Raw genomic sequence first — 22027 nt, 5'->3', positions numbered from 1 at the left:
ACAAATATAAAATGCATTTGTTTGGAAGTCATTGAATACCCTTGAAAAGGTACTCAATGACTCTGGATTAAAATTTTTCTGCTTTTTTGGGAATTTTCATGTTTTTTGATTCCTTTCCAAAAAAATGCTGCTTTATTTTCAAAAAGTTTGATTTTTTACCTAAAATTTAAATTTCTCTGCCTTTTCCTAAAATGCAGCTGTTAGGAAAAAGTAATCATTCTTTTTTCAAACTTTTAAAGATAAGCAAAAACCTCAAGCATTTTGATTACTTATAATAACTATAGCATCTTAGGTAAAGCTGTCAGACAAATTGTTAGGAGCCTGTGTCTTAAATATAGACTATGAAATATAAATATTTAGATGCTTAAAGAAAATAAACATCTTTATTACTAACTGGTAGGTATTGTATAACAGTGAATTGTACCATTGCCCAATTTTTAGGACAGCTGAAAATAAATGACCATCTAGAAGAATTTATTTTTTTTGAACTTTTCTTTATTTTTAATAATCGTATAGATAAATTGCTCCAAAACTTTATAAAGTGTTTATATTTTCACACAAAATCTTTAAAATTTAGCAGATTGAAATTGTAGCAATGAAATTCTGCAAAGACTGCAGTTTAAAATAATTTAAATATCCATCTTTAATTGAAACTTCGGTTAAAGACAAATATATTCTTGAAATACTCTCAAATATTTAATCTTCAATTAGAATTTAAGTTTTAGAATGAATTCGTGTAAGGATCACTCCTGCATTTTGTCCTAATTTTAGAACATTGGTAACAATTCAATAAACAATAAAAGTTTTACATTAAAAGTTGAAAAATTTATTGATGGGTCATTCTCTAATTTTCATTTGTATTAATGTTTTAGGTAGGTTTCAATTTTTGCCTTTATTCCCAATTTATCTTTATCAGTTCAGCATGTTTAATTCTTAAAAAAGTACTCTTAATATTTCAGCTACTGCTACCTCTCTGAACCCATATATTGATTTTTGATTTGATTGAATGCTTATCACAGATAATGCTTATTTAGACCCACAAAAGAATTTTCAATATAACATGTCCTCGTAATGAATAAGGGTGAGAATTAGATTAGTAATGCTGATAGAAAATTACAATACTATAGCAGTGACAGTGAATATAGTGCAACGCTTTTGCGTGCTTTTTAACACACTCTGTCTTTTGCCTTTGATTGTACCATCATTTCTTATAATTACATAGTTTGCTCTTGTTTTGAAGTATTGGAATCACCAAATGTAAATTTTTATTTAATCAATGTTTTTGTCTTTTTTTAAACAGTTTAATTGTATGTTTTCGAACTCTGCATTGTTTCAGTTTAAAATGCGCTTTTAAACCAAAAGTATGCCTCTATTTCCTTTTGGGAGGCCAAGGCTACAACTTATTTCCTCCTCTATCTATAAAAGTAAAAAAAAGTAAAATTGTTCAATATTTATGTAAAAAATGAACATTAATTAATTTATTATTTTATTTCAGAAGACTTCTCCGTTCAAGTATGTAACATGATGGAGAAGAACTTTTCCTCAAGAAAATATAGACCGGTTCCTACATCAGCATATCCTCTTCCAAGGACTGAATTTGAAAATAGTATAGAAGACCTTCAAGAGGAAGGTTTTATCTGCTGCCACAAATTCGAGACTCCAATTTGCCGAAGATTTTTTTGTGGGAGAGTAAAAAGTAATTGCTTAAAATGACAATTTCATTAAATAGTTATAGGAGTTGACTAATGAAAAAAATGTAATGTCTAAAAATATTGCTTTTTGCTAAATGAATTTTATTTTGTAATAATCAAATCTTGTTTTGCTCTTTTAATGATGTTACTTCATGGTACTCTGATTTTTAGTTAAAGTATTTAAGATTCTTCTCTTGTATCCATAATTTTCAAATTTTTTTTACTTGTATTTCATTGACTTAAGGAGAAATGAGGTGTGCAGTTACAGACATGAAGGTAGCACTCAGGCTGTCCTAGGAGCAAAATTATTATCAAGACAGGCAAACAACTCTCTGTTGTTAAATTAAAAAATATATAATGAGTAAATTTCACTTAGCAAAACGAATTTGCAAAAAATTTAACTTTAATGTGTTTGTTTAGTTTTAAAAAATTTATTATTCATTGCTATTTAATTTTCAATCTGAATATAGTATTTTTTAATTCTTAATTGTAACTTTAAACGCTAGCAGCATCAATTCATCATATATCATTTTATTTTGTTTAATTCAAATTCAGAGATGTCAGCACAATTTTTGTTTGAGTCTGCGCAGTAGTAAGTTTCATTTTCGAACCTTTACTTTGTTTTTCGTCACGGAGCAAATTATTACGAATTCGATGTGTTGTAGATGGTTATAATTTTCTTTTCGGGACCAGCTCCCAAAGATATTACGATGATACATTCAAAATTGTTATTTATCGATAGCTATTAGCTATATTAATTTACGAGGTGAGTCGTTTTTATGTTTTGTTGTCATTAGTTGTGCTGAACTGTCTGAAATCGTTTTCATGTTTAATTAACTAAATAATTTGCTGCTATCTTATTTTCAACTTGTTTACTGTTAAAAATTTCAATTCAAGTTTATATTTTGTGAAATCAATTAATATCCAGTATTGTTAATTGTTCAATATATTATTTGCAGAATAAATGTTCTTAAGATTCTTAATTTGTCAGGGTTTAAATTTTACAATATATTTTTTTCTTTCTCTTTTTTTATTTTGGTAATTAATTTTACCTGGTCCGTCGTTTTACAATTTACAACTATACATTTTTTGGTCTCGTCGAGACGGGAGACGGCCACTGAGCTATTGTTTTGTCGTGAGAATTTGCATTTTCGTGCTTTTGATTTCGTACCGGAAACGACGCTGAGTCTTTTGTTTGTTTTGATTAGCATTTCGTATTTTCGATTTCGATATGGATATGTTAAAAAAGAAGCGTAGTGTGTTAAAGGGGAAAATTACTAGAATTTCAAACATTCTTCTTCCGAAATTTGATGTTGTTTCTATTGATGTCGCAGAGTTAGAAGTATTTAAAGAACAAATTAACGAAATTTGGTCTGAATTAAACAGCATACATAACGATATTATGTTACAATGTAAAGAAGATGAATTTGAAACGAATTCAAATGAATTTGATGAAATCGCATCTAAAATTGATTTATTAAAAATCAAAATTGCTCGTGAATTTTCAAAGAGTAAAACGGAAGTATGTAGTAATAATGACGCTAATGTTAGTAATAATAAATCGAAACTTTCAGAAACTTGTTTAAGGCTCCCAAAATTTGAATTACCAACGTTTTTTGGTGAAAGCGAGAAATGGTTGTCATTTAAAGAATTATTTTTGACGTCTATCGATAAAAATTCTGATTTAACGGAACTTCAGAAATTTCAGTATTTATACGCTAGCGTAAAGGGATCCGCTCTTAAATTAATTTCAGGTTTTTCACTTACCGAAGAAAATTATAAGCATGCTTGGGAAACTTTAAATTCAAGATTTGATAATAAAAGAGAATTAGCGTTTGCTCAAATTTCCAAATTATTTCGATTAAAGTCTATGAAACCGAATTCAGCTAAGTCTATTTTTGAAATTTTAGACACTTGTAACGAAGTTACGCGAATTTTATTAACTTTAGGTTTAGAAGTAAACTCGTTTGTCGATTTAATTTTAATTCATTTTATTTTGGGTAAATTAGACGAAACACTTAGGCAAAGATGGGAACTAAGTTTGACAAATCAAGATTTTCCAAAATTTTCTGATTTGGCTAAATTTTTAGAGCAACAGGCGAAAGGTTTATCTTGTAAAGATGGAATGCAAACGGAAATAAAACAAAATTCGATTCCTAAGAAAGCATTCGTTAACAATATTGTTCTGAATAAAAAAGAAAATTCATGTTTTACATGCAGTGAAAGTCATCCAATTTTTAAATGTCCTATTTATGGTAAAATGACCATCGATGACAGGTGGAATCTCATAAAAAGCCACAAAATTTGTGCTAATTGTTTAAGGAAGGGTCATTTTCCGAATTCTTGTTCTTCGAACTCTACTTGTAAATCTTGTCAAAAAAGACATCACACTTCACTGCATCGATTTTACCCTATAAATTCTAATTTTTACAATTCAGTTAGGCAAAATTCAAATTCATTTGCTAATACTGCAGCCAGATCTGAAAATTTAGTTGAAGCTAGGGATAATATTCAGCTCAGCACAACTTGTCAACAAAACTTTAAAAGTGAGGAACATACTTTATTATCAACAGCTTTAATAAAGGTTAAAAATGCTGAGGGGCATTTCGTTAATTGCCGAGCGCTGATTGACAACGGCAGTCAGAAATCTCTAGTGAGCAAAAACTGTGTTAAAAGACTGCAATTATCAAAGACTGTTACAAATCATTCGATTTCAGGAATTAATAATACGCTAGTAAAATCTTCTTTATCTGAAGTATCTTTGGTCTTTTCTCCACATTTTAATGAGAACATTTTTTGCTGTAAAGCTTTAATTGTAGACTGCATAACAAGTGATTTACCGAACTTCACATTTTCTTCATGCAACTGGCCACACCTGCATGGTCTAATGCTTGCAGATCCAACATTTCATGCAACTGGTCCAATAGACATTCTGTTAGGAGCCGACTTATACGCTGACTTGCTAATTGGAGAACCAATTTTAGGGAAGAAAGGTACTCCAGCTGCACTCAATTCTCATCTAGGCTGGCTATTATCAGGAAGAGTGTTCTCAAACTCCAATAAGGAAAACTCCTTTGTGAACTGTCATCTTACCTCATCTTTGGATTGTCAGTTGGCAAAATTCTGGGAGCTCGAATCTTTACCTCAAGCTGAACTGAAATCAAAGAATGATATAGATTGTGAAGCATTTTACGAAAAAACGGTTGCTAGAGATCCATCTGGACGGTATATTGTGAGAATACCTTTCAAACATTCTATAGAATTTGGTGACTCAGCTACTCAAGCTAGTAAAAGATTCAACTACATTGAAAGAAAACTAAGTAAGAATAATGAACTTGAACATCAGTACACAACTTTCATGTCGGAATATCTTCAATTAGGTCATATGGAAAGAGTTCCTTCCGACGAACTGATTAAGGAATCAACATTTTATCTACCTCATCATTTCGTTATTAAAGAAGACAGCAACACAACCAAACTAAGAGTGGTCTTCGATGCGTCAGCTAAGGATTCTTCAGGGAATTCTCTCAACAATGCATTGCATGCAGGTCCTCGTTTGCAGCCCGAATTATTTTCTCTATTACTAAAATTTAGAACTTTCAAAGTTGCATTTACTGCTGACATCGAGAAAATGTTTCGCCAAATTCGTATTCATGAAGAGGATGCTGATTACCAACGAATACTCTGGAGGTTCAAACCTGAAGAAGAAATCCAGATATACAGATTATTAACTGTCACCTATGGAACAGCCTGTGCTCCCTATCTTGCTGTAAAAACACTTCAACAACTCGCTAAGGACGAAGAGAAAGCTTTTCCTGATGCTTCAAGAGTTCTTAAGGAAGAATTTTATGTTGATGATCTGTTATCAGGTACAGATTCCATCCCCAATGCCAAAAATCTAGTTTCAAACTTAAAATCACTTTTGCAACGAGGAGGTTTCAATCTCAGAAAATGGTCGTCTAACTGTCCAGAGGTTCTATCAGATCTTTCCAAAGACTCTCTTGCACAGCAGCACAATGTTACTATAGAAGAAAATCGATGTCAGAAGGTCTTAGGACTGTATTGGAATACACAACAAGATACTTTTCAGGTGAACATTTCATTTCCAGAGATAGTTACCTCAAAAAGAGAACTGCTTTCTGTCATAGCTAGGATTTTTGATCCCCTGGGCTTTCTTTCACCTGCCACAATCATCTTAAAAATTTTGATGCAAAGCCTATGGAAAAATAAATTAACTTGGGACGAACCTTTAACCGAAGAACTCTTATGTGTCTGGAAAACCTTCCAGGCTGAAAAACAAGCTCTAAAGGAAATAGCAATTCAAAGAAGACTGATCTCTATAAATAATATAATCATTGATGCCCAGTTACACGGATTTTGCGACGCCTCACTCAAAGCATATTCAGCTGTTTTTTATTTGAAAGTAGTGGACAACGAAAATAGAGCTTCAGTGAACATAGTGGCAGCAAAAACCAGGGTCGCCCCTTTGAAAACAGTATCACTACCTCGCCTCGAACTGTGTGCAGCTCATTTGCTAGCAAAATTGTATAGTAATCTTCAAATTTCGATAGATCAATTTTGGAAGCAAGTGTTCTTATGGTCGGATTCAGAAATCGTTCTGAGTTGGATTCGATCAGACTCTTTAAAGGATCAGTTCGTAAAAAATAGAGTTGCAGCCATAACATCACTTACTAATATTGGCGACTGGAACCATGTGGCTGGTATTACCAATCCTGCCGACTGCGCCACTCGAGGAATTTTTCCAAAGAAGCTTATGGACTTGGAACTTTGGTGGCAGGGCCCGGAGTGGCTATCTAATGCAAAATCAGCATTCACTGAAGAGGTTAAACCAAACTCTGTTCACACTTCCAACCCTGACACTTTAATACATGCCTCAGCAGTTGAAAGTAATTCGATGCAAGAGTTAACTCAAAAATATTCATCATTCAGCAAATTAATAAGAGTGATTGCTTGGTGTAAAAGATTCGTGTTCAACTCGAGAAATTCGGAAAATCGGATAAACGGTTGCCTTCAGGTTTGTGAACTGGATAATGCTCTTATCGCAATTATTAAAGAAATTCAAAGGGTGGAATTCAGTGCTGAAATTAAGTCAATCAAAAATAAAGGCTGTGTTCCAAGAAACTCTAAAATAATAACCCTTTCACCTTTTCTAGATTCTGACAAGGTCTTAAGAATTGGTGGGAGACTCAAAAATTCAAATCTGCCGCTGTCGGCTAAACATCCTATTCTTTTGCCGAAAAGTCATCATTTTGTCACGCTTATTATAGAATATTATCATAAGCTTTCGTTACATTCTGGCATTTCTGTAGTTTTATCTTTAATTCGGCAAAAATTTTGGTTTCCAGCTGGGAGAAACACAGTAAGAAAGATCCTCAGAGGCTGTATAACTTGTTTAAAGGTAAATGCTGTTTCTTCAAGCCAGCTCATGGCCGATTTGCCACGTGATCGAGTTATTCCATCTAAACCTTTCCAACGTGTTGGGTTGGACTTTGCAGGTCCAATTTCAACCAAACCAAATTTACCAAGATCTAAAGTCACCTTAAAGTCGTACATTGCACTTTTCATTTGTTTTGCTACGAAGGCTGTCCACTTGGAACTTGTCTCTGATTTGTCAACAGAAACCTTCCTAGCATCCTTTCGTCGATTTATTGCTAGACGAGGGTTGCCATCTGATGTATACAGTGATAATGCCACAAATTTTAAAGGAGCCAGTAACTATTTGAAGTCTCTGTACAAAATTGTTCGAGACAATTCAGTTCAAGATTTTTCCAGCAATCTTCAAATCTCTTGGCACTTTATTCCTCCTGCAACACCTCATTTTGGCGGACTCTGGGAGTCTAATATTAAATCAACCAAGAGACATCTGCTAAAAGTATGCGGCTCAGCTATACTAAATTTCGAAGAACTGGCTACGCTCTTGTGCCAAATTGAGGCTTGCCTCAATTCTCGACCGTTATGTCCCTTAACCTCAGAAATAAGTGATCTAGAGGCTCTTACCCCTGGACATTTTATTGTGGGTGCTCCACTTCTTTCATTGCCTGAGAGAGACCCATCACCATCCATGTGTCTCAAGTCTAGATGGTTTTTAATTCAAAAACTTCGTGCTCAATTTTGGAACAAATGGAGTAAAGATTATCTCCAAACTCTACAAACTAAATCTAAGTGGACTGGTACATCAACGAATGTTGCCGTTGGGGACTTAGTTCTCTTAAAAACTGACTCGATCTCCACACCTTTAAAATGGACTTCAGCCCGAATAGTAAGGACTTTTCCTGGCAGTGACGGACTGGTCCGGGTCGTAGAAGTCAAGACTTCCAATGGACAATTCACCAGACCCATTACAAAAATCTGCCCATTACCCAAGAACTGACTCCTCCACCGCCTTGGCCGGCAGGATGTTTAGTTTTAAAAAATTTATTATTCATTGCTATTTAATTTTCAATCTGAATATAGTATTTTTTAATTCTTAATTGTAACTTTAAACGCTAGCAGCATCAATTCATCATATATCATTTTATTTTGTTTAATTCAAATTCAGAGATGTCAGCACAATTTTTGTTTGAGTCTGCGCAGTAGTAAGTTTCATTTTCGAACCTTTACTTTTACTTTGTTTTTCGTCACGGAGCAAATTATTACGAATTCGATGTGTTGTAGATGGTTATAATTTTCTTTTCGGGACCAGCTCCCAAAGATATTACGATGATACATTCAAAATTGTTATTTATCGATAGCTATTAGCTATATTAATTTACGAGGTGAGTCGTTTTTATGTTTTGTTGTCATTAGTTGTGCTGAACTGTCTGAAATCGTTTTCATGTTTAATTAACTAAATAATTTGCTGCTATCTTATTTTCAACTTGTTTACTGTTAAAAATTTCAATTCAAGTTTATATTTTGTGAAATCAATTAATATCCAGTATTGTTAATTGTTCAATATATTATTTGCAGAATAAATGTTCTTAAGATTCTTAATTTGTCAGGGTTTAAATTTTACAATATATTTTTTTCTTTCTCTTTTTTTATTTTGGTAATTAATTTTACCTGGTCCGTCGTTTTACAATTTACAACTATACAGTGTTAAATATCAAATTATGTATATACCTATAGAAGGATTGAAACATTAACAGCATATAAAACTTCATCACACACTTGGATATAAATTCTAATGCAGGGCATGAACTTAAATGATTTTACACCAAATATATATTGTTCTCAGACCTGCCAACTCTCCTGCTTTTAGCAGGAGTCTCCTGCTTTTGTCTCAAATCTTCGCCCTCAGGCCTTCAGGGTGTTTTCTCCTGCTTTTTTCTATTTAGTGCAAGATAGAGGAAAAAAACAACAATTTGTGCAATTTCCTTCCCAACTTGTGCTTCAGATCATGCTGGGCATTTATTTAGAAAAACTTTGCCCCGTAACATCACTAAAAATTATGGTGAGTGTGAACCAAAACAGCAGCAATAACCAATGAAATGGCAAAATCGGAGATATCTTGGACACCATTAGGCAAAATGTTTTTTTACTTTCTATAGATGCCAGTTTTTTTTAAAAAATAATGCTAAATCAGCAACATCTGCAGTTTTAAAACAGTAGCAGTTAAAAAAAAATTAAGAAATGCATTTATAAAGCATTGTATTCATTATTGACATATTTTGTTAGTTTTGAACTTCTTCCTAAATTTGAAAAAATCAAAAGATATGTTTTAATATAATTCTATAAAACCTTATATTTTATAGTAAGAACACGTATCTTTATTAGTCAGTGTCAGAATCTTATTGTGGTCTATTTTATGTAATGTAAATAATATATTTTGAAATAAACTTCTTGTAGGAAGTGTGAATCAGGTTTAATTTTCAATATTGCGCTATGTCGTGATACAGAAAGAGTCTCCTGCTTTTTTATTTTCTAAGGTTGGCAGGTCTGTGTTCTGCGATGTATGTCATTATTTTAAGCATTTATGGCAGCCTATTAATATATTATTACTGTAGACATTTTCGCTAATGGTACCTTATGAAATAATTTAGCTTTAACAAACTTAATTATTATGTAAGGTTTATGCATGTTTTTCAAGTATCAGTTAAAGAAAGTAGTAGACATTAATAAACATGAAAAACGGTGTAGAGCTCTTATTTTAGAAAAGAATGATGTTTTGTATGTTAAAAAAGTAGAGTTATTTTTTTTTAATTAAGGATGATGTTATGTAGATCTATGACAAACCTCACAGTTTTGAGCATTTATGATGACCTATTGATGATGTATATACAAGCAATGTACTAAAAAGAATTTATTATTTAATGAGCAGAATGCTGTTGTTTAATGAGCAGAATTATAATAACACTTTTCTTGTACCCATCTTACATTTTATGAGGGAAAAATAAAGACACTCTGACCTTTAATTTATAAGAGCTTTTCTTGGAAAAATCAGGGAAATTTGAAACCTAGTTTGAGTGGCCACCTGGAAAATGATGGTTGAAAAATTGCCCTTATACGTAATGGTAGCTTAAATTCAACCGATACAACATTTTGTTTTCTTCTTCAAGCTGTAGGTGGTTAAAGGCTTGTAATATACATTAGAGCATTGGAGAAAAACCCAATAACTTGGATTATGTGTGTCGTTACTTGAAGTAAGGAATACAAGAGCAATGCAAGCAAATAAAGATTTATTGAAATATAAGTTGAAAATTATTTATTGTATACTCACAATGTCCTACAAACAATGTACATGAAGCACACAGTGCTATTTAAGCAAATGAAAAGGAAATCTTCACTGTCCTTTCAAGTAATTACTCAATTATTATAAAGAATATTCCCTTTTTGGAAAATCATTGCCCAAATGATGCAACATCTGTAGCTTATCTAAGAGGAAGCAAAAATGGGACTTTTTTGGACATTTAACAACAGCATGATGTAGGGGTTAATTCTGATTTCTAAACAAAAAATTATATTACCAAGAAGTGACATAACCAATGCACCCCATATTTAATAACATTGAACTATCGTCTGCCCCTCCCTTTTTATCATTGGCCGCATTCTAATCTTTCATGAATTTTGGGACACCCTTTAAAATGCAGTGAGTTATACTTTATACTGTTAACAAAGATAAAAGTTATTTTATGATAACTGATTCTGTTTATTGGGACAGGATGACTCTGGTGTTAATGGTAACGAGCTGTTTGTCAAGGCCTGGGATTTAATCTTCTATAGAACTTGAAGCTCGCCAGCTTCAAGCTGTCTGGGGAGCCAAACTAGCCTGGGAAGTAAAGGTAATTAGTGCCCAATCCCACAATCTGACGACATTGGCACAATTATGATATTTGTCATGAAATTTTGGAACCTTAACATCCGTGATGCTCTTGACTTACACCGCACTCTTGCAGGAATGTTTTACTCTACCAATTAAAATGTAGTTTAGTAAATGACTTTAAAATAATGACAGATTTTTTTTGTTTTCAGATAAAGAAAGAATGACTGAAGAAGAAAGAGTTAAGTATGAACTCACAAATCCTGCAGAACTCCAATCTTATCCTGGAAGAATAGAGACAGAAGGAGGGAGAAAAATGTATATAAATGAAGTGGTAAAACTGATCTTCGACGGCGTACCTGTGGAAAAAATCGCCTCTATTAAGTGAAAATTTTAACTGCAACGCAGGTAACTCTTTTTAATATCATTTGTTACATAATCAATATTGTTATATGTTATAAAATTATTCACGTTACAAAACTTGCATATTTTGACAACTTTTTTACTTTGTGCTTTTAATAAATAGAAAAGTAGCATATAAATGCTGAGTTCACGTAACTACGTAACAGTTACATTTTTAAACTGAAGTATAATTTCAGTTTTGCATGTTTTTTAATTTACAGAGATCAGTATCTCTTTTAAACCATATGAGAAAACTATGAAGAAGAGTTTCTAGGTTACATTGTTAAAATAAAAATAGAAAAAAAAATGAACACCCTGAACAACCTTTTGATCAGACTTATTCTCAATGACTCGAAGGCTTAACTTTAAATATATTATTTGAATTGTGCCGTCAATATTTAAGCTACGACACAAAAATCTTTTTCTGAATAAAAATTTTTTTGTTGTTGACAGATTTAGATTTTTTGCCTTCAAAATGAGGGAGTCTGGAAAATTAAGTTCCAATAGTTTATGCTCAATATTAATCTCTTTTTTTGCTTGCTTCCTTATATCTGTGGAACTAAATGAGGTAAATAAAAATTTTTTTTGTACACAATTATATCCTAAGATAATTTCATCTGAAAAAGTAATTTTTATAATTATTATTTCAAAATATTTAATTTACTAATAGCTGAAAGATTTTTTAATTCAAAGACGTGCAATTTGTTTTATCAATCTATTTAATTTTAAATGACAAAATCCAAAATTTAAAAAGTATTATTCAAATAGTTTGAAATAAACATTAAGGGGCCCAAATTTTCAACTGCCTAAACTAGTGAGCCAACTTGCACTGTTTTACAGAAAAAACTGTTTTAGTAGTAGCAAAGATTATATTATAATGTGCATAGCTGCTAACTGTTCTGATTAAATCACATTTGTTTAAATTTTTTAGCCTTGTTCTAAACATACGATTTTAGGTCAAAATGTTCTGTTTTTCTTGGCATTCTATTATCTCTCCTGATACTGATTTTCTTTCAACCTAGGGCAGATCTAAAAACTAGAAACAGTGCATGTGATTTTTCCATGAATTTGGCAGAATTTCGCATATCTCAAGACCATTGATTTGCAGATTTCCACGAATCAAAACCTATGATCTGACTAATTATAATCCGACTAAATTTTGAAACTCTTGCTAAATCCCGTTATTGAGATGTTTACATACTTATGATGCTTCCTCCAATTAGGTGCTCCTGGTTTGGCGAATTTTATTTTGAATCTTCGGAACTGCTCTGGAATCTGCTCATAACAATTCTTGTTCTCATGATTTCAATATCAAGCATTGGTTTTCGTACATACTTGATTTAAAAGTTACATGTTGCAAGTCGTATTCACGCAATTTAAAAATCGTGCACCGCGATTCCTATTCCCGTGATTTAGAAATCCGATATCGTGATTCTTGTAAGAAGTTTTTTCTTGAATTAGTCACTTTAAAGGTGTGATATTCATTGTGAACCTATCTTTGTTTTTATCAAATAGGCAGGTATGAATGTGTGATTCATAGTTTAGAAAATTTAATTTAATGCTATTTTTCCACCAGTACATATGAATAAATCTGAACGAAAAAGCTACCTAGCGTCTGCATTCTCATAGTAGGAATTTTGAAAATGTTGGCAGAATTAATGAAAAGCTAATGAGTCTACCACTCTTTTAAGTAGATTGCTGAAAGAGGAGCAGTTGGCATCCCTGCTAAACTATTGAGATTATATTTTCTAGATTGTGACTGCTGTTCACATTTTGAGGGATAAATTACCAAATCTGTCAAAAGAAGGCATATTCATACAGAAAAAGCCATTTTTTTAATGATTTTGTAATTTATATTTTCATCTGCCCAATTTAATTGGCATAATTAAGGTTATGCCATCCTACCATTAAGATTGAGTCCTAGTATGTAAAAATTTAACCATTAGATCTAAATTATACGAATTTGCTTTTTTGTGTGCATTTATGCAGAATCTAGCGACAAAGCAAAAATATAACTAATCAATCACTGTTATACCATATTAAATCTAATTTTTTAAAAAAATAAAATGGTGATAAAGTAGATAAATGAAATACATTAAATAAAAAATAATTTGAGCTGCCACTTCAAAAATTCATTTTTCTACTTGAAAGTATGCTTTAAAAATGTTTGTTTTGTTTTTCTTACTTCAGGTGTTAATATTAAATGTTTTGTGAAAGGCTGGATATTTATATTAATGTGCTACATTGTAAAAAAGAGGTTTCGTAAAAATAATGTAAAATTTTTTTATTACAGTTATCGCCACTTTACTGATAAACAGATAATTGGATAATCCACTTATATGAATGAATAAAATCTAGTGGAACCAAATTATTTTATATGTAACAAATGTTAAATACCTTAGCGAGAATCATTAACTATGGTTGCTAGTCCACGCTTAATTGCGTTAAGTAGATGGAAAAAAATTCAATGTTTCATTAGCTAGAATGGTATTTCTTTTTTTTTAGTTAAGAAGAGGACACAATACATTGTCAGTTTAATAAGAATTTCTTATCCATTTTAGCTCCTAACCAGTGTTGTTTTTTTAAAGAGTTAGTTATAGTAAAGGAGCAGGGAGGACTACGTGTCTTTGACACATTTCACCATTTTAGTATTTAGAATGTGAAAAAGTGAGGAGTTGAAAAATGTTCAGTTGAATGTGCGTGAAAACAGTATTTCTTCAGAAGGAATTAAATAGCATTATTGTGTGCACATTATACATTTCATAGCAATTGATTTATTTATTTAAACTTCATTTATGTTTTAGGATATTAACACTAGCAACTTTAATTATAATTCAATACAATTTCAAAGTAAATTTTTAAAAAGAAACATAGCATTTAAGATGAACTAATGCCCTTCTAATTGAGTACTTTTGGCTAGTACCCATGGTATTCCTTTCCCGGGGCTGACCAAACCCGCAATGGAGTTGAACTGTACCAGGGTTCCCACGGTTCTTAAAAGTCCCTAAAAACTGCTTAATTTTTATTTTGTAAAATTAGGGCCCTTAAAAGTACTCAATTTTGGTACAAGGTTCTTAAAAGTGCTTAATTTTTCAATATCACTATAGTTGATAGAAAATTTTTTTTCAGTTCAATGTTTTAAAATAAAAAGTTGTTCTTTTATCACCTAGAATTAGACCATACACCGAGAGTAAAGCATTTTAGAGAGACAAGACTGGGAGAGGGCTACAGGCAAGGAGAAGAAAGCATGTCCTTTTATTAATATATTGGTTCTTTCATTAATGTATTCTGCCTCGAATGGTTATCTTTGAGAAGAGTAACATTCTAAAAGAAAAGAATAGAGTGTGGACAAGGGGGATACTGCGGATGGAAGAGATAGTGCTTTTTTGGAGGGGGGGGAGCAGTTCTGAGGCACTTAAATAGGTGATCCACACTGACCTTCAAAATTGACAGAATTCAAGAAATTAAGCTCTACTGGTAATACATCTGCTAATAGGAATAAAGTAAAACCCTACGAAAAGAAGTATCAGGAAATTTTTTTGAACTAGAATCCGTAACAAAAACTAGTTCTCAAAAACCTTGGAAGAATGAAATAAATTTATATAATACTTCAGTGTGTAATAAGTAACTGCAAATTTATAAAAAGCAGCAGCATTTTTTATAATTCATGATTGTACTAAAAATTAAACAGATATGTAATAAACAGGGTTTGAAAAATCCCATCCCACCTAGGTTTTACATCAAAAACCTGAGATTTATTGGGTTTTAGAATTTTTTCAAAAATATTTAAAATTTTTATTCCTGAGTACTAAATAATGCATGATTTGCTCCTAACAGGAAAGTTAAATTTTTGGTAACTATTTATAACTTGTTTTGCTGTAGTTTTTTTTTTTTAAAGTTTTAGATTGTTACGCTAATGTTTTTATTTCTTAAAGATAAGCAAATTGTTAAATAAAAATTTAAATCTACTCAGAAGATCCCAAACTTTTTGTTATTAATGTCTATTGGAATAAAATTCAAACTTAGATTTTAATAATCATTTTTCTCAGTTAACATTGCAACTTAATATACTGTTTTTTTTTTTTTTTTTTTTTTTTTTTTTTTTTTTTTTTTTAATTTCTATTCAACTTTTGGTTGTTTTAAACTTAGTAAATGCTTTCCGTCAGATTGTTTAGTAATATTATGTAATTTTTTTTTTTTTTTTTTGATTTCTAATGGCAGACAGCGACAAACTCTTAACAAGAAGAATAAACATAGATAAGAGAAAAAAGTCAATAACTCATTAGCAGATGCCTAGCACTTCAATATCTGTTCACCTCGGAGTCTCCGTGTACAGCCGAACATTCCATCAAGTGTTTCCTATCCATTACTTCGAATCGCATGCCAAAATTAGTAGATATTTTAGCCGTCAAAGACGTTACCAGGGTGCACCACGGGGAGGTATATCTACTATCGCACCCCATACTATGTAAAGTTAATTCCTAATATCAGTTTTAGCTGGAAATAATTGTAAAGTAAATATAACACATTTGCTGTTGAGGAATTATTTTAAAAAGGTTAAGTTACATATTGTTTTCAATATGTTTTTCATGAAATTTTTCAATAGATTTTTTCGAAACTATTAATTCAGGATAAAAATAAAATATCAAATCATAATAATAGTAGAGAATAATATTAAGAATGATAGAGGATGAAAAAAAAATATTACAAGTAAATATCTATAAATGATGAAATTTTTTTTATTAATATTTCTTAATTAAGTAACCTTACCAATTTTCCGACCATAGGAATGCGTTGATACCTATGGAAAATCATTTTATACCCTTTTATTTATATGTTTCACCGAGAACTAATAAAAAACATATTGGTTTGAAAATTATAAATCTTAAACATAATTGTATTTTCATTCTATAAAAATGTTATTAAAATATTTATTGCAGTGAATTTAAAAAAATATATATTAAGTTAAGCCTTATGAAAAAAAAGTGGAATGATTTAAGGTGCTTAAATATTAGTACGACCCATTTTTACATGAAATAGGATTTAATTTAACATGACATAGTTAAGAAAACTACTTTCATGCATAACACTAATTTAACTTCTTAGTATTAATTTTTTCAATATATACCCTTATAAAGAAACATTTTGTTAATAGAGAAAAAGGCTTTTTTGGCGCAACTGAATATTTACCAAGATTGGCCTACAACTGAATATGTGATGCATGTCTAGTAGCAAAATATAAAAACTTGTAATAATTTTTTCAATATTTTTCCCAAATATCTTTATTTTCTCTTTTTTGTAATGCGTGAAAAAAATTGCACATTTTAATTTCTGCACCTAATTTACAATTCATTTTCAATAAAATGATTAAAAAGGGAATACAGATAAGTTTTATAGATCTCGTTAACCTTAACAATCTGAAAATGTTTTTAAAAAACCCGACTCGGGTTTGCAAAACTTGTCTGGTTTTGGCGAGCCTTGTTAATTAAAATAATTTTATCAGTACTTCATTATAATAAAATTGTTTTTTATTATTTTTTTATAATTGATTTTTTTAAGAAAGTTAAATAATTAGCACTATCAGTGGTGGTATATATTTATTTGATGATAAACAATCATACTATTTTTAAAATCCTTAATTTTTAAAAAAAAGTTCTTAATTTTTTTAAAAAAGTCCTTAATTTTTTTAAAAAAGTCCTTAATTTTTTTAAAAAAGTCCGCAAAAGTACTTAATTTTTGCTTTGTTAAAAGAGAGGGAATCTTGTGTACAGAAATATAGTTTTAATGCTTCAATATGTTATTTTAAACCCAACTCAGAAGACAAAGAACTAAACCAAGGTTAAATATATAGTAATTTCCAGCTTTTGGTCAGACCTTCTTGAATGTAACTAGCCTCTATTTATTCGCATTGCATAGGGAAACTATTAAATTAGTTTAATTTATTTTTGCTTCTTTTTTAATATTTAACATTTTAATATGAAACACATGTTACATATTGAAAAATATGTAACATTCTTTTTTAATATATAACAAGATTCATAACATTCAAGAATGAAACTTCTACAAGTTGCTCACCTGTGATGCCACAACCTATTGGTCAACTGATTGATGAGTGATAGATTTAATTTTTTTTCAAAAATGTGTGCCTGTTTTGTAAAGTGTTACATGCAAGTTAAAATTATGCTTTCCCAAATAGTAGGAAGGCTTTTTTATTGAAGTAAACCATAAGATTAACTAACAGCACTTATAATGCAAAACTCTGCATTTATCACATTCCCTCAAAATAGATGCAATTGAATCAAATTTAAAAAGAAAAAGCGCATGACGGTTTCATACTTTACTAGGAATTTAACATAACTTAATACAGTAGAGAACCAATTATCCGGGATGCTCGGGACCATCGCTATCCCGGATGTCTGAATTTCCTGGTTTTCTGGATCGACCAAAAAGTGTCGTTAATCGATGTTTTATTGAACCCAAATGACAAGGAACGGTAAAATGAAAGGAAAACGTATTAATCTAAATAAAAACAACACTTGAAAATTATCGAACTAAAACGATAGTTAAAAAAGACACTAACATAAATATTAAAACCCGGAACAAGGCAAGATCAATAAGATTAACGGAATTAAAAAGAAAAAACTAATGGTACAATTTTGAATAAAAGGAATTAATTTATTGAGTACAAAATTTATTGTGAAAAGAAAAGAAAAAAAAGCTCAAACGTAGTGAAATCAGAAAAGGAAAACTGCAATCTGCTTCATAAAATAATCTTATGTTTAAATTAATAAACAATTCTCCTTTTATTTATTTTTTGTATAAAAACATGATTTTTAACGAAAGCAGATGTGATTCCACATCAAGAAAAACTTGCAAATGATACCACACTTTTAAAGAATCAGAATTTATTCAAAAGAAAAATATGGTTTTGTTGATCAGTGTCAAATGGATAAATAATTTTCTTTTTCATTTCTCTTTCATCTTCTGTTCACTGATGTGCATGTGCAATGCATTTTCCCCACCTCTTTGTAAATCAAAGAGAAAACAAAATCAGCATGCCTCTCCTTTGAGTTCGATTGACGGCAGCTTATCAGAAAAACAATTCTTTCTGACCTACAGGAGAAAATAAAACATTCCTCCCTTCCTTGCCCCCTCTCGATCTAAAGATCTTCAAGGTCACAGAAGAAATGACGTTTCTCTGGGCAAACGGGGAAAAAAATTCCATCCTTCCCCACATTTTCCTCTACTTAACTTCAAGGATGAGTCAAATTTCTGCTTTTTTTCATAATCGTTTCATCATTATAATACTTGCATCTAGTATATGTTTGTTTGCAATTGGCGACCATGTTTCGAAATGATATTTATTTTGCATTTTTATTTAATTGTTAAAGTTTTTCTTTTCACAATGCTGAGTTTTATTTCACTTTCAGAATTCTACTGCGTCAAACGCAACTGCTTTAGCTAATGACAATTCTTGTCTGTATTTTTGTCTAATTATTAGTAGCTGATTTCATCAAAAATAATATCAACCGAGAAATATTGAAAAAAGAAAGTTAAAAAAGTGTGTGGATGGGGAGAACGATGTTGTTGGCAACAGTTTATTTTTTTTATTAGAAATGCAAAAACACAAAAGGTTTAGGAACTCTGGGGAATATCGTGTGAGGGCAAGCATGGCTGCAACAGATGTTTCCACTCAAAATGTTTAAAAGCAGTTGGTTAGGATTAAAAGGGAACAATGACCAAATGCTAAGGAATAAAATGTTTTCTTTCAAATTCTATTGACAATATATGTAATGTTTTAATAAACTTGGTGTAAACGCTTAATATTGGTGATACATAGCTTTTTGATAATGCTTTGCAAATTATTCATTGAAATAAAAATCTTTTGTTCTATGCTTGTTACATTGGACTTTTGTAATAACTCTTTTTTTCTACTCTGAGAATGATGCTTATTATTAAATTAAGGCAGATGTATGCTCACATATACTTCTATTTATGTGTCTAATGTTTCTTTTTAGCTTTGCAAGTTCCTGTACAAGGATAAGTTTTTTATAAACTCAGTCAACTCCTTGATTTGTTTGGTGGATGTGATAAATGTTTGGTGTGGTTGAAAAAAATGTTGAACCTATAAAGTGCAATGTTATATATATAAGATAGTTTCTCTGTTTCAGAAAATTGTATTATTTTCATGTTGTACTGAAAAACATGAGTTCATTGTAAAACTAATAAGTTATTTAGGCCATTATCATTGAATGTTCTTTCATTTTTGTGCATTAGAACATTTTTTTGCTTGTTTAATTTTATATGAAGTCATTCCATACAAAAAAGTTGTTTTATTTTGTTACAATGTGTTTACTTTAGTTGTGTTGTTTTTTATTGCGTTAGGTTATATATTTTTTTTATTTGCACTATTTTCATGTGTAGTGCTACAATTTTATGATCTGAGCATACAGAGTACTACATATCATTTTTTTCCTATCATATACTCAAAGAATTCTTTGACTTGGAATTAACAGAAAGGCATTTCTGGTGGTTATTTTATCTATTAGAAGTAATTAAAGCCACTTTTAATTTCATTCAACAAATAAACTGGTTTTTAAGGCTCCAATTTCAACTTTACTAATATTGATTTCAATCAAGATTTGCCAAAGTTTTATATTGTTTCTGTGTCATACTTAAATATTTATTAGTGATGCTTCATATGTTGGTTCTAAAAATTCATTTGTTAATTCTAAAAATATGTACTTTGCTAGTTGATGGATATATTTCTTCAAAAGATTTGTTTATGAATGAAATTTTATTTTTTACATTGGTCAAAAGAAATTTTTTCCTAATTCCTGCTTTTGTATTGTATTATTGGAAAGACCCCTGCTACAATGCAGTAATTAAACATTGTTTCAAAATAAAATGTTAATATTTTATTATTATTATCATTCTGCTTATAAATAATTTGTGATTTTTAAAAATTTGTGAATTATTGATTCTCATTTTTACTGTTTTACTCCTCATTCTTCATTGTAACTTGAAGAACTACAACATAGATTCTATTTACACAGTTTTTTCTATGGTGAAAAATTTTAGTATTTAATCTGAATATTTGGAATAATATTTAAAACAAGAAACTGATTATTTAGAATAAGATTTTTATAACTTCTGTTGTTTCTCCCCATTATTTTATTTGGTTGTAATTTTGTTTTATTGTTTAATATTTTTGTTGAATAAGATGTTAAAAATGCAGAATACAGATATCAGTTAGTGATTGCTATCAAAATCAATTTACAAAAATTAGTGTTTACTTTGCAAAAAGAATTTAGCTCATAAATAAAAATGATGGGTCAAGTTAAAGCTTAACCCTTTGGTTGCGGCTGGTACAGCATATGTACCGGTAGAAAAAACTTCTTTTATTGCGGCGCTGGATCAACAGTTGTACCGGTGGTTCTCTTCCCCCTTTTCTACTAGACCGTCATCGCTCCTGTCATTTCTTCAAGAACCCCCTGTAATTTGCTCCTATTGTTGAAAAAAGACTTCACGTGTGCTCACTTTCGATTCGAATTGGCTGAAATATTTTTCTCTGTTATTATCAGTTGGCGAGTTTCGGGCTATGAGAATTTCTTTCATTCCCTTTGAAAGTTTAGTATCATTTTATTCGTGATCTTTTCAGCGACATTTAGCGAATCCTTGTTTATTGTTTTTCGATTAATTTCTTTGTTAGTTACGTTTATTTTTTGTTTGCGTTTTTGTTAATTTTTTTAAGCTTTTGCTTTAATGTTCTAATTAAATTTTTATTTACGTTTTATTTTTTAATTTGTTACTTTCGTTTTGCATTTTTTTATTCTTTTTACATTAAAAGAATTTTTCGCATCTTTAAGATGCCACGTAGAGGGAGACCACTCACTCAAGATGAAATCCATAAGATAATGAATGATTTTGATGATGAAACATACGCTGATTCAGAATCTGAGTGTGAGGAGGAAGAAGAAAAAAATGAAGTGGATGAAATTGATAGTGAGGATGAATCTATGGATAATTGTCAATCAAATTCTGCAACTTCCAATTTAAAAGCAGTAGAAAGAGTATTTCAATTTAAGGAACCATCTTTTGATGATAAAGTAAATGTTTTGCCGTTTACTGGAAACGTTGGATTAAATGAAAAACATAAAGATTTGAAAAGAGAAGTTGAATTCTTTGAACTTTTCTTTAGTGATAAATTGTTCAATAATTATCTTCTAAGCATTTAAATTATGTTTGTACTAAAATAGCACAAAATTATTATGGAAACAAAGTACTGTATAATTTTTTACATGAGTAATATGCTGTTTCATAGGGTTAAAGGGAAAATCTAATCAACCGTTTGAAACTCTGAATCTAACGTGCACAAAAAGATGAAAGTAATAATTATTAAAAAGATAAAAGAAAGATAATTAATTATTAAACGAAATATTGAATTTTGCCTAGTATGATTGAGTAAATGAAGTTCAATTATTTTTTGTATTCCAGTCTATAGCACAAGATTAGTATGAAAACAAAGTATTGTATATTTTTTACATGAGTAATATGCTGTTTCATAGGGTTAAAGGGAAGTCTAATCAACCGTTTGAAACTCTGAATTTAACGTGCACAAAAAAATTAATGCATGTGTAAATTTTTTCATTGGTAATTTTATGGAATCTAACTT

General features: G+C 30.5%; 1 protein-coding gene across 2 annotated transcripts in view; it reads left to right on the top strand.

The window, feature by feature from the left end:
- Window positions 1-21733, top strand: part of LOC107455117 (uncharacterized) — a 100367-nt gene extending 78634 nt beyond the window's left edge. The window contains exons 9-11 of one of the 2 annotated variants that reach the window (XM_071188264.2): window positions 1496-1696; window positions 11163-11358; window positions 19371-21733. In XM_071188264.2, the coding sequence (XP_071044365.1) occupies window positions 1496-1696; window positions 11163-11338 (377 nt within the window). In that variant the 3' untranslated portion in view covers window positions 11339-11358; window positions 19371-21733. The remainder of the gene's footprint in view (window positions 1-1495; window positions 1697-11162; window positions 11359-19370) is intronic. The other variant, XM_071188263.2, reaches the window with a different exon arrangement.
- The last annotated feature ends 294 nt before the right edge of the window (window positions 21734-22027 follow it).

Source organism: Parasteatoda tepidariorum, chromosome 12, assembly GCF_982258835.1.
Source record: "Parasteatoda tepidariorum strain Cologne lab strain chromosome 12, Ptep-v5.0, whole genome shotgun sequence".
Classification (NCBI taxonomy): domain Eukaryota; kingdom Metazoa; phylum Arthropoda; class Arachnida; order Araneae; family Theridiidae; genus Parasteatoda; species Parasteatoda tepidariorum.
This window is presented reverse-complemented; position numbering and strand designations above follow the sequence as displayed.